The sequence below is a fragment of the Hirundo rustica genome, chromosome 5 (assembly GCF_015227805.2).
Source record: "Hirundo rustica isolate bHirRus1 chromosome 5, bHirRus1.pri.v3, whole genome shotgun sequence".
NCBI lineage: Eukaryota > Metazoa > Chordata > Aves > Passeriformes > Hirundinidae > Hirundo > Hirundo rustica.
Window position 1 is genome coordinate 60,219,077 of NC_053454.1, and position 12,101 is coordinate 60,231,177.

Genomic DNA, 12,101 nt, shown 5'->3' on the forward strand with positions numbered 1-12,101 from the left:
ACGCGCCCCCCTGCTCAGCCACGCTCTGATTGGGCGTCGAACTTCATGGGCGTGGCCTCGGCAGCTGTGGGGCGGGCGGCGGCGGCGGGGCCCCGGCGCAGTTCGGGCGCCGCAGGAGCTCCGGGAAAACAATGAATCTGTTCCTGGAGCTTCTCCTCTTCCTGGTCACGCTTGTCTACTCCTACCTGGAGGCTTTTGTCAAGCTCTTCTTGCCCGTGAGGAGAAAGTCTCTCAGCGGGGAGCTGGTGCTCATCACGGGCGCCGGCCATGGCGTCGGGAGAGCGACCGCCTTGGAGTTCGCCAAGCGCCAGAGCAGGCTGGTTCTGTGGGACATCAATAAGGTAATGGCACGCTCGCGTCCTCGCTCCGCCACCTCCGCGGGATGTAGGGGCGGAAGAAGGGCAGCACCACACTGCTCCCCATCGCCTCCTCGCAGCCCGCTCCCGTCGGCTCCCGCTCGGCTCCTCCGGCGGGGATGCCGAGCGCCGGGAGAGGCTTTGGCCGCGCTCGCAGCACAGGACGCGGGGCTCCGGTCCCGCAGTCCCTCGGCGCTGCTCGGGAGGGAGCGGGCAGCCGCCGGCAGAGCGCCTGCGGGAGCTGCTCGGGAAGCTGCTGGTGGAGCCGCTGCCCGGGCTGGCAGAGAAAGCCCGCTGAGGGCAGAAGGGTGTTCGCAGAGAGGAGCGGGTCTGCCTTCACTTGTTCCCTCCGTGGCCCCGGGTGTTCTGTGTGCGCTGCTGGGAGCTGTTTTCTCTGCACTGTTACCAGCAGCATCGCTGTGCCGGGCTGTGTGTGAGCCCGGCTGCCCTCTGGGCAGCTGCACGCGTAGAGGGCACCTGTCTAGACGTTTACACTGCTCCAAGCTCTTTATTTCAGATGATTTGACTGGAATGCAGAAAAGCCGTGGCAGGGGGAGGATGGGCAGATACGAACATGCAGCATGGCATTCAGAAGGGATCCGGGCCAAGTGCTGGGCGTAGGTGCAGCAGGGTGGGTGAGAGGCTGGGCTTCCTGTTTCTGACACTGGGTCAGCAAAGGAGTTCATCATGAAGCTGCAAAACAGAACCCAGCCCACCACAAGCAAAAATACACCAAACCCGAGACAAGCTGAGTGAGAAGATGGAAAAACAGGGGAGATAATGTTGAACGTTTTCCATGTCTGTTTGTGGTACCAATTATGCACAAGACCAAACATTGGAGGGGTGGGAGGAAGCATGGCACAGCTCTCCCAAGGTGTACAGAGCTGCAGTGAAGCAGAGAATTGTTCACGTTCACTGGATGGAATGGGGGGATTAAGGTGTAAATTTAGTAGCGAGCGACACCTGGCTTTAGTGCTGGGAATCAGAATGTGAGCGTGGGTGTCAGCAGGAACTGAAACACAGTGCCAAGGGAGGTTGTGGATTCCAGAGGATTTAGGAGTACACTCCTCCAACACAGCTGCCTTGACAAGGACTCCTTCTTGGGAGCTCTCAGCATTAACCAGCAGCTGCTGTTGAGGAGAGCTGCCCAGATACCCACCACAGAGACTGCTGAGCTCTCCCAGGCTATTTGTGACCTAGAACTTTGCACTGCACAGGTTCCCACTGGCACGGCCTTCTGACACGTGGGAACAGGGACACAACCAAGCCACTTCTGCTCTGGCTTAGCAAGTTAATGTAATGACTTCGGGGAGCTTCTGACCTATGTGTATCATGGGTCATTCTAAAATGAAAATCTTTCTGCATTGTGTCTTTCTCTTTGCCTCTTCCAGCACGGCGTTGAGGAGACGGCGGCAGAATGCGAGAAGCTGGGAGCCACTGTTCAAACCTTTGTGGTGGACTGCAGCAAACGGGAGGAGATCTACAGCACTGCAGAGAAGGTGGGGCAGCAGGGGCACGGCCAAAGGCTTTCCCAGCCATGCCTCATTTCCAGAGAAGGCAGGAAAACTAGACAAGAGGTGTTATACACAAATCCTGCAAGCCCTTGGGAAGCTCCCCACTCCTCGCTGCTCTCTGCACACAGAGTGCTGCAGCACTTCCAAGATCACAGCCAGTCTCATCCTATCTGGGAGGCTCCAGCATATCACATCCTGTTGCCAAATTTGCCCTCTGGGGTTCCAGCCTCTGAAGGAACACAGACAGCAGCACTGAGGACATATGAAACATTTTACTGTAATGGCTGTGGTCCGGCTGCCTCAAAACAGTCTGTGCCTCCATGGTCCCAACTGTGACTACACGGTCCAAAGTGTGCACAGTTTGTGGAACAGGGTAAATACTGGAATTAATTAAAGAAACAGATCTAAACCAGATTACATGGCTCTGCTACTGCAAAGCTCCTGCCATATCTGGAAATGTAGCATCATCTCCCTCTCCCTTAAAGATGCAATGTTAAGAATTTAATTAATTATGGCTCCTCTTCTCCACACTTGCATATCTTTTTTTTTTTTTTTCCCTGAGTGACAGACACAATTTTGGGCTTTTTTCTTCTCTCCAAAAGGTGAAGAAGGATATTGGGGATGTGACCATCCTGGTGAACAACGCTGGTGTGATTACAGCTGCCGACTTTCTCTCGACTCAGGACCACCAGATAGAAAGGATGTTTGACGTCAACATTCTGGGTCACATGTGGGTAAGGGCCACCAGGATCTGCACAGCTACAGATTTTTGGGAGTGTCACTGAGGAGGCGTATTCAGACCAGCCATTATTAGCAGTGATTTACCAAATGAGCCGTGTAGCCCAGGGGCACCCAAGCAGACTGTGTGCTGGGAAACTGGAATGGGCTCTGGCAGATGTGAGCTGGCTGGGGACAGCCTCCTCTGCAGCACACACTGGCCTCTGTCAGAGGTGTCGTGGGGCTGACAGGGTGGGAGGCTTTCAGCAGTCCTTGTTGGTGGCAGAAGGAAAGAGAAGCCATAGGTTGACAAGTGGTTCATTGTATGTGCTGGGGGTGAGACCCTGCCCGCATTTCTGCTGACACCTGAAACCTTCCAAGCAGCAAAGGAAAGGTGTGAAAACCAGCTCCTGTTTATAGGCAGGTGCTGATGTCTCTGGAGAGCAGGTTGCCAGCTGCACCACTGGTCACAGAGCAGGTCTCCCTGTGGCTCTGGGCATCTGAGGGGCTGTGCAGCTCGCAGCTTTAGGGATAGCTTTGGCCCCTAGTGAATGACATTGAGGGTCAGTGCTGAGTATGCCTAAGAAAACAGTGTTCTCTTCCTTCTTCCTGCCCCCTGCATTTTTGCCTCTTGGTTTAAATGACTTCCAAGACCACGAGAGCCTTTCTGCCAATCATGATGAACAACAACTACGGGCACATTGTCACGGTGGCTTCGGCAGCAGGTCATTTTGTGACTCCTTTCATGGCGACATACTGGTAAGTGATTTTGAAATCAGCTTGCTTTTTTTTTTTTTTTTTTTTTTTTTTTTTAATTGCATCTTCTCCATCAGAAAGTACTGAGTTATTAGCTCTGACTGAATCCTGAGCAGTGTTTGTGTGAAAGAACTGTCATGTGACACATCTACTAATGAAAGACTCTCCTGTTTTCTCTCCCCACCAATGCAGACTTTTGCTTAGCAAAAAAGGTATCCTCTTCCCTCCTCCTTCTTAGAATGTAGTTATTCTGTGATTTGTTGTAGTGTTGTCAAGTAAACCCTTAGTGAGTAACTTTTGATTTTTTTTATCATTGTGGCATTGACTGTAGAGTATAAAAACAGAATCACAGAATCATCAGGGTTGGAAAAGGCCTATGAGATCATCCTGTCCAACCATCCACCCAGCACTGCCACTGTAACCCCTAAACTGCATCATCCAGTGTCAGATCCAAATGCCTCTTAAACACCCGCAGGATGGGGACTCCCCCACTTCCCTGAGGAACCTGTTCCAGTGCCTGATCACCCTAACAGTGAGAAGATATTTTCTCCTATCTCATCTGAGTTTCCCCTGTCTCAGCCTTAGGCCATTTCCTCTGTTCCTCTTACTGCAGGCATGGCAGAAGAGACCGACCCCACCTCCTCCAACCTCCTTTCTGGGAGCTGTAGAGAGCCGCGAGGTCCCCCCTGAGCCTTCTCTTCTCCTGACTAAAGAAAGCCAGCTCCCTCAGCCATTCCATATAAGACACGTTTTCTAGACCCTCCATGAGCCTTGTTTCCCTTCTCTGGACCTGCTGCAGCACCCCAATGTCCTTTTGAAGTGGGGGCCTGGAACCGCGCGCGGCGCTCGAGGCGTGGCCGCACCAGCGCCCAGTGCGGGGGAGCAGCCGCTGCCTGTCCTGCTGGCTGATCCGGCCAGGGTGCCCCCGGTGCTCCTGGCCACATGGGCACAGCCTGGCTCGGGTTCAGCTGCTGTCAGCCAGCACCCCAGGCGTCCCTTTCTGTCCCAAGCCGTTCCTCACCCAGCCTGTGCCGTGGCACGGCTCGGGGGCAGAACCCAACACTGCACCCTCTTGAGCCTCCTGCAGCTGTGTCCTGAGCCCGCTGATGGAGTCTGTCCAGGTCTCCAGCAGAGCCTTCCATCCCTTGAGCACATCTGCACTTCCGCCCAGCTCTGTCTTCTGCCCAGTTCCTGAGGGTGCCCTCGATCCCCGTGTCCAGAGCATCCACAAAGAGGTTAAACAGGACGGCCCAAAGCAGAGCCCTGGGGAGCACCCGTGGTGACCAGCTGCCAGCTGGAGTTATCTCCATTCACCACAGCTCCCTGGGCCCAGCCATCCAGACAGATTTTCACCCTTTGGAGAGAGCCCACCCACCCAGCCTGCAAGCAGCCAGTTTTTCTAGGAGGATGCTGTGGCAGATGGTGGCAGACACTGTACTGAAGTCTAGAGAGACCCTGGATAGACACATCCACAGCCTTCCCCTCATCTAGTAGGTGGGCCACTTTGTCATGCAAGGAGATCAGGTTGCTCAAGCAGGGCCTTCATTTCATAAATCCATGTTGGCTGGGCTTGATCCCCTGCTTGTCCTGCGTGTGCCTTGTAACGGCACTGAGGATGATCTCTTCCATAACTTTGCCTGGAACCAAGGTTAGGCTTCTTGTAGATGGGTGTTACATTTGCTAATTTCCAGCCAGATGAAACTTGTCCAGTTAAGCAAGACTGCTGATAGGTGATAGAAAGTGGTTTGGCGAGTTCTTTCAACAGGTCCCTCATTACTCTGGCATGGATCCCATCAGAGGTCATAGACTTGTGGTTGTCTGATTGGCACAGCAGGTCACTAACTGTCTTCTCCTGGATTATGGGCCCTTTCCTTAGCTCTCTGTCCCTAACTTCCAGCTCTGGGAGCTGAGAATCCTGAGGGACAACTGGACAATATTAAAGACTGAGACAAAGAAGGTATTAAGTTCCTCTGCCTTTTCCTCATCCTCTGTCACTACACTACCTTCTGCATTCAACAAATGATGGAGACATTCCTTGACCCCTCTGTTTACTGTGTTTATAGAAAACTTTTTTGTTGTCTCTAAGGCCCAGTTCTAGTTGGGCTTTGGTCCTTCTAATCTTCTCCCTATGTGACCTCACAACATCTTTATAGTCCTCCCAAGTTTTCTGACCCTCCATCTGGAGAGAATACATTGTTTTTTTTCCCCAAAAATTCCAGACCAAGTTCTCTCTTTAATCAGACTGTTGTTTTTTTCCTGGACCACTTGTCTTTCAACCACGTGGGAACAGGCTGCTCTTGAATATTTCACAATTCCTTTTTAAAGCATATCCAGTCTTGCTGGACCCCTTTGCCTTTCAGGACTGACTCCGTCAATCAGGGTCCTAAACAAGGCCAAGGTTTGCCCACCAGAAGTCCAAGGTGGAAGTTCTGGTGCCCCTCTTTACTTCACACGCTATTGAAAACTCTGACATTTTGTGGTCCCTTTGCCCAAGACTGCCACCAACCACCACATCACCCACCAGTCTTCTGTTCACAAACAGATCTACCAGGGCACCTCCTCCAGTAGGCTCTCTTACCAGCTGTGTTAGGAGGTTGTCTTCCAAACACTCCAGAAACACCCTAGGCTGCTTTCTCTCTGCTGTGTTGTATTTCCAGCAAACATCTGGCAAGTTGAAGGGCTGGAAACCATGAGACTTCTGCCAGCTGCTTGGAGAACACCTCCTCTGCCTGTTTTGTCCTGCCTGGGTGTTCTATAACAGCCTCCCACCATGAGGTCCTCCCTGCTGACATCCTCCCTGACCTTCTGCCATCTTGACATCAAATTACTTTTCTACTTGAAACATGTCAGGAAAATCATGGTGCAGGCCCCAAAAACCTGTTAGACTGCGTGCTGCATCACATCCAGCCTTCTATAAAGGCAGGTCCAGCTGCAGCAGTCTTCCCTGGGAACACTCCTTCTTAGAGCAATCTTTTCCTGGGAATACTCCTTCTTCGGGAGTCACTCACTGTCAGCAGTGTGAGAGCTCTCCAGCCAGTGATTTTACTGGGACTACACTGCCAAATCCATAGTAATCAATAAACTGATTCTGTGGTTTTCCTTTCTTTGGAGTTGATTTAAACCTCAGGCCCACACCTATTTCCATGGCAGGCTGTTCCTCAGTTTTGCTTGCATAATGCTCCTCTATTTCAAAAGTCACACAAACTGTTACAAGATGCTCCTGTGTGGTACAATGAACAGTAGAGGGTTAATCTCCATTTCTACCCTGCCCAACCTTCTTAATTTTAGAGATTCAGGCTGCATTCCTTCTAAGACTCTTCTCCTAGGCAAAAGAATAGGATGTCCATTGTTTGATAGGCTGCAGTTGCAATTTTTAAGAATTCCTGATGTTTGTCTGTCTGTTTGCAGCTAAAGTGCCCTTTTTTGAGATACCTGCTACGCATTACAGTTACTCCACAAGTTTTAATATCTAGTCCACCACTACACTGTGGCACAGAGAAAGTTAGAATAGTCCCTGCCCTGTCTCTCAGCTGGATTATATTTGGATGTTTCCGCCTCCAAGCCTTTTACTGTATGTATATGATGGTTTAGGCCATTTGCAGTGGTAGAAAGGTGGAAATATGATTTCTGCTTTCTCATTTGTACTTCTTCCCCTCCTGCAGCTCAAGCAAGTTTGCTGCAGTTGGATTTCACAAAGCTCTGACAGAGGAGCTGTCTGCCCTGGGAAAGGATGGAATAAAAACAACGTGCCTTTGTCCTGTTTTTATAAACACTGGATTTGTCAAAAACCCCAGCACAAGGTAACTCTCAACACTCTGCATTCCTGTGCTTCCCTCTTTACATCAAGGCACTGCATATAATGCCCATCTTGAGGCCTCTGTTCCAGCTGGCTGTATAACAGCAGTGTGTATCATTGGCTGAAGGAAATCTGCAGTGTCCTTTAACCCACGTAATTGTTGCATTTGAGTTACCTGAGTTTGTGCCTCCTCGATCAGCTGGTACCACCCCTTTTTCCCTCTTGCAGCTCTCATGTGTTTGCTTTCCTGTGTAGGCTTGGAAAGATTTTGGAAGTTGAAGAAGTTGTAGAGGCTCTGATGGAAGGAATAGTGACCAACCAGAAAATGGTTTTTGTTCCACCACAGCTAAACATTGCTTTGCTGTCTGAAATGTAAGTACAAAGGAAAATGAAACAATGGGTGTGAAAACAACAGTACTACCTGAGTATTGTTACAAAGTTCAAACTTGTAACTTCTGAGTGAGCAGAAGTTCTGGAAGGAGCCGAGGATCTGCTGCTTATTACTGTTTGTTTCTTCATGTCAGCACTGAGGCGACAGAAGCTGAGGATGTTCCTTCAAAAGGGCTCTACTGCTCTCTGCTATGTAAAGCAAGATTTATCCTCTCACACAACTTAACTATCCAGTGCAGCTGCTGTGCTGAGGAGGTGTTTTTACCAGAGCCCTAGCTCCAAATCTGGAATTCACATCCAAACAACAAAGTTAGCTTCTCAGTTAAATCCTACAGTATCTCAGGAAACACTTGGTATTTTCTTGTTTGCTAAACCAAACACCGGACAGTGGGAAAAATATTTTAAGTCTTTTTGCAAGTCCAAGAGCTGCTTGTTGATACTGCAAGCATGCAGAAGCATAGGCAAGTCAAAACTAATGCTGTCAAAGCACTTAGAATCCAAGGAGGACTTTGGGGGTTTTTGTCATAATTTAGGACATGAGGATAAAAAGACAAAGGTCTTTAAGAGAAGGAATCCTAAGAGTGGAAATTGCCCCTCAGTTTTAACATCTCATCCTTCCACAGGCCTGCTGCTTTTCAGAGCATGAAATGTAATACACACTTATTACATCCACAGAATGCTGAACCTTCCTGCATCCTGCAGCAATATTGCAATTCACATAGTGCCCATAGACACCTGGCATTGGAATGGTCATAAAAGGCTGGGACTGGACTTTAATTAGTTAGAGATTGATAAGAGCTATGGAAATAATGCCCAGTTTAATATTTAGTCTCAGTCCATGTGTGAGCATGCATTCTGTTCCCAGACCAGCTCTTCCCTCACCTGCAGTGTCGCTTTCTCCCATAATTTAAGTTTCTATCCCACTTTTAATTTCATGTTATTGTCTCTTTCAGGGTGGTTCCAGAACGTGCTCTGAACCTTCTGAAGAAAATGACCATTCCGAAGTTTGATGCAGTCATTGGGCAGAGAAGCACCCAGTGAAAAGCAAGAACTGATTCTCATTTCCCAGAGGCACCAGCAAAAACAGAACATGTGCTGAGCAAAGTTCAGCTGCCTTGATTCAAACAGAGCTCAGGCAGGTGCTTCCAGGCCACCATTCCCACCTAAGAGCTTATCCCAGACCTGCAGCTGGAACACACCTGCACAACAGGGAGTGTTAGCAAAGCAGGGATGCAGCTCTGGGAGGGCTGCATTGAATGTACATCCCATCACCTCTATCTCGTTGTGCTGGGGCAGGCAGGAATTCCCACAAAGCCCGTGTTCAGGACAGCACAGCTGCCTCGTTGAGTGCAAAGGGACTGCCTGAGAACACGTTAATCTGGACTTATCCCTGAGCAAAAGCATCTTGCAAGAAGCAATTTAAAGAGGAGGTGGGTGGCCTGTTTCATCTCACTTAATAGTTTTAAGTTTAAACAAATGTGCTCTAATGAACACCTAAAGTTTCGTGTGCATTTGTAATGAGCATTACTGAATTATTTGTATTATTGACACAATTCAGCCTTGTTTGTAACATAATGCCTAAGTACAACATTTATCAATTATGCATTAGTGCCATCAACACTCCATATCAGAAATAAATGCCTTTTTCTAACCCAAAGGTGTCTCTCAGCAATGAAAGTGGTAACCAGGTCCAGGCAAGGACAGTGGAGCAGGTGCCGCAATGCTGAAAGGATCAACCAGAGTCTGCCAAACACCAGCCCAGGCTGCAGGGATGAGGCAGTCCCCGGGGAAGCCACATCAGGGTCGGTGAGGTGCAGGGCCAGGCAGTGCAGCCCAAGCACGGGCCAGGCCTTAAAGGCGGTGCCAGGGCCGGGGGAACGGGGGAAGGCTCCAGACGAGCCTCCACACAGCTCCTCATCACAAGCCAGGGGCCTGCTCTGATGGCACAGGAGGTGCAGCCCCTACAGGTCTTTGGCCTGGGCTCCAAGAGGGCAGCAGCTGCTGACACACGGGTCAAAGACCCCTCCAGAGCACAGAGGATCCGTGCACCCGCTTGTGCAACTCCCACCCGCCGCAGGCGCTGCCGGCCCGCAGCCATGCCAGGCTGGCCTGAACGCGCTGCCACCTTCGGCACAGTTGGAGTCTGTCCTGTTCACCTGAGCCTTTCGAGCTGTTCTGTAAACAGGTTCTTCAGAAAAGGGAGAGCCCTCGACAGCCAGCTCCTCCTGCTCTCAGCTGGCAACAGGTAGAAGGACTGTTGACAGCTTAAATAGCTGTTTTCCATTTTGCCCATGGAACATTCATGTAACAGGACACTTCCCAGCTTCAGGTCTTGTGCTTCACAGAGCAAGATTCCTGCAGCTGAGACAGGAAAGGAAGAAGGGGGTTCACAAAATTCAGGACATATGAAAAAGAAGATTATAAGCCGATCAAAGAATACCTAGACACGGTTTCTATTTTAAAAAACAAGCCAAAATGGGGGGGGTTGCATCTCTGCTTCTTTTTGAGCTTTATATTGCCCTCCTGCTACCAGGACAGTCCTGTCACACATGTGAGACACTTGAAGCCACACCTGCACGGCTTTTGGATTATGTTCACTTCCACCTATTCCTACCTAAGTAAGGAATCAAAAAGCCTAAAAATAGAGATGCTTCAAAAGTTCAAAAGACCTGTCAGAGCAAGCAGCACACCAGCCAAAATGTTTGTGCTTAGCACTTACTGGAACATAAGGGCAAAATCAGTACTTAACTGCTTTGTAGGTACTTGAGAGTTTTCTCTTGTATGGCTGGCAAGCATTCCTTAACTTCCCACCCAACTTAGCCTCTCCCAGTACCCATTTTCCACATTTCTTCTATTTCATGACTTGAATCCTTGCTCAAAGGAAGGTCACATTGCAGTGACTCAACAGAAAAAAAGTTTTTAAAGACCCTGGAGAAAAGTCAGCATTGGACAACTAGATCCTTTTCTTAGACTGGGGAAGGACTGGCTTCAGTAGGACACACCAGACAAGATGCCTACCTTCTGGCACACCATTCCTGGCATTCCCATTCCAACAGGGCACATAGCCCTGTGTATCATTCTGATTCTGATGGCAGCATTAAGCTGGAAGTCAAAGATCCATCCAGGGGATGACAGCACTCTTCTGCAGAGTCTGGAGTCTTGCTCCTAAGGAAGGGAGACTATTGATTCCTGCTTTGCTAGATCTAGTCCACGGTCTCAGAGCCCAGAGGAATTACTGGGCAAGACAACTAGTGCAGTACTCCGTATGTGGCTGTGGTCCAGTTCTGTATCTCCTATGGCTGCAAATCTTCTGCTTGGCATCAAGAAACATATGCAAAAGCAAGGATTTCAGCCTTATCTCCTGAACACCAATGACAGAATTGAGTCACCAAGCCCCCCAGGCTCCTCAGCTCTCTTTCTGGCCACAGCACCCAACTGAAGCTCAGCCCAAACTCTGGTCACACCTGGGTGCTCAGCAGGAGTCCATGTGAGCAGGTTTCATGCAGCCACCTACAGCTAAGTCCCAAATTTGCAGAGCAGTACCTCACACCCTGGTCTAGGACTCCTTATGAGTCAGGTTCGTGACTCTGGCGCTGTGCTCTGCCTCCTGCTGAGGTGTCTCTGGGAGTCGGTGCTTCCATGCCCTCCCTGCCTCCTCTTCCTTGGCCCCAGCACTGACTGGAGCCCTGTGCCAGGAAAATGACAGCACTGCTGAGCCGTGCAATTGGGGTCTGGCCCAAACACTGATGTGTTAATTACGCAGAGAACTGAGTTCCAAGAGAAAAGTAGGAAGCGCTTAGCTCAGAGTCTCTGTGCTGGAATTGTTCTGGTCTCTCATGGACAAGGTGAGCTGCAGCCAAACCACCAGGACAAAAATAATACTTTTCAAAAACTGTAATCTTAAATGGACACGATTTTGGTCAGTTGTTAGATGTTTGTGAGCCTGTCACACTTCCCCAAGCAGCTGAAAAATATCCTTAAGTAAAATGATGAACATGACTGTGATACATCAGGTTCTCTAATTGAAAAACAAATGAGTAAGGTCAGCAGTCCTTTCCAGGAAAGGCCGTGCAGTTATATTGATAGAGCTGGAAGAGACACCTGAACATACTTTTCTCCTATTTCCTATAAGCATTCCTGGTCTGCTTAAGGTACTGGATACGCCATTACAAACGAGTCCAAATGTGATTTAGACTAAATTAAACAAAAATTACCCCATTCATGCAGTATAATGCCATTTTTCAAAGGACTTACAGAAACTAAGCAGCTGCAGCATAAGATGGAAGGTTGGAGCATGGTAACTAAATAAAAGATATAGTAAGACAAACATCTAGGCAAGAGCTCACCGTGATGTGGAGTTCCAGAAGTTGAAAGGACTTGTCTCTTTCAGCTTTCCTTAGGGGACCTGGAAGAGGACGGTGGGGGACAAAGCCTGCTGACAACGCTCAGAGATGCAATGGAAGGAAGGACCATGAAGAAAACTGCTCAAGGATCTCATGGCGCTGAGCAGCTCGACAGGCACAAGGCACAAAAATTGAAAAGAATTACAACACAGAGTTGAACGGAACTCAA

The 12,101-nt window shown here is 49.5% G+C and overlaps 1 protein-coding gene across 1 annotated transcript; it reads left to right on the forward strand.

The window, feature by feature from the left end:
- Positions 1 to 59: 59 nt before the first annotated feature.
- Positions 60 to 9,186, forward strand: LOC120752654 (17-beta-hydroxysteroid dehydrogenase 13-like). The gene is made up of 7 exons (XM_040064080.1): positions 60 to 341; positions 1,748 to 1,855; positions 2,473 to 2,604; positions 3,240 to 3,346; positions 7,006 to 7,143; positions 7,395 to 7,511; positions 8,483 to 9,186. Exons 1-7 carry the CDS (start codon positions 132 to 134, stop codon positions 8,568 to 8,570), a joined length of 900 nt encoding a protein of 299 aa, XP_039920014.1. The 5' UTR covers positions 60 to 131; the 3' UTR covers positions 8,571 to 9,186.
- Positions 9,187 to 12,101: the final 2,915 nt, after the last annotated feature.

What these genes read in the sequence shown, in the direction of transcription:
- LOC120752654 (XM_040064080.1), top strand. Translation starts at nt 132, where the DNA reads ATGAATCTGTTCCTGGAGCTTCTCCTCTTCCTGGTCACGCTTGTCTAC. An exon ending in CCTTTCATGGCGACATACTG is followed by an intron (nt 3,347 to 7,005) that starts GTAAGTGATTTT and finishes CCCCTCCTGCAG; the next exon opens with CTCAAGCAAGTTTGCTGCAG. An exon ending in ATTGCTTTGCTGTCTGAAAT is followed by an intron (nt 7,512 to 8,482) that starts GTAAGTACAAAG and finishes TGTCTCTTTCAG; the next exon opens with GGTGGTTCCAGAACGTGCTC.